The 913-nt window shown below is 37.2% G+C and overlaps 1 protein-coding gene across 1 annotated transcript in view; it reads right to left on the bottom strand.

Annotated features, from left to right (window-relative positions):
- LOC104160772 (A-kinase anchor protein 6-like) overlaps positions 1-308 on the bottom strand; it is a gene marked incomplete at both ends in the record, with an annotated part of 47,779 nt that extends 47,471 nt beyond the window's left edge. Inside the window, 1 exon segment of the mRNA XM_009698987.1 lies at positions 2-308. Within this exon segment, the coding sequence (XP_009697289.1) occupies positions 2-308 (307 nt within the window).
- Between the last annotated feature and the right edge of the window lie 605 nt (positions 309-913).

The following is a 913-nucleotide window of genomic DNA, read 5'->3' as shown; positions in this document are numbered from 1 at the left end:
GAACAGAGTAGGTCAGATCCCTGACTCTTTCAGACGTCATCCGAAGCCAGGTCTCAATTTCTGGCAAGTGGAGAACAATCTTCCAATCAGCCCCAGTGTGTAGAGGAGGAGGCTTTTCATATTGCTGGCCAGAATCAAGCTCCTTCATGACATCCTCTTCCCCATCTCGTTCCACTGTAGGAGTCATATTTATAAGCATGGGAGACGCATCAGATGGCATGGGATCCAGTTCTTGTGTTCTCATGGGAGAAAGTGCTACATCCATGGCTAACACGGGAAAGCCTAAACCATAATTCTTTCCAAAATAGCTGCAAAGATAAAAACAAGAGAGACCACTGTTATGAGACCAAATTTTGCAACAAAAATGTTCACAAAACAAGGAGTAAGTGGTAATGTCTGAGAGATATCGTACTTCTAAATAAATTCTTCACCCTGCAAATCTACAGCAGAAGTTCAAGAAGGTTTTCCAAACTAACTCTGTTAATTTGAACAAACAAGTCCTTTGTTTGAGAAAAATAACAAACACCGCACTTCGCTCATTGCAGACAATCACCTTGGAAATAAGAGTTTTCGTTAATGAAAAATATGTACTGATTTTCTACAACTGCAACATAAATAAACTGAGCATTCACAAAGCTAGCAGAACTTTACTGAACTCCACAAGTTAATACAGGATTGGTATTTGCAAACTAGCATGTATTAAACCATATTTATTGGCCTGAAATTTATGACTAACACAAAATATCTCAAGTTTTATTCAAATTTCCCAACTGTCCACTCGACTAATGATCACATACAGCAAAAATTCTGGCAAATTTGAAGCAACTATTGAGGAAACTTGGTTGATTTATTGTAGGTAGATTTTAGTTTTGAAGTTTAAATTCTTGTAGTTTTGTTAGATTAAGAAATGTTG

The sequence above is a fragment of the Cariama cristata genome, unplaced genomic scaffold (assembly GCF_000690535.1).
Source record: "Cariama cristata isolate BGI_N322 unplaced genomic scaffold, ASM69053v1 scaffold4754, whole genome shotgun sequence".
NCBI lineage: Eukaryota > Metazoa > Chordata > Aves > Cariamiformes > Cariamidae > Cariama > Cariama cristata.
Note: the sequence above shows the minus strand (reverse complement) of the source record. Positions and strands in the feature narration are given on the sequence as shown.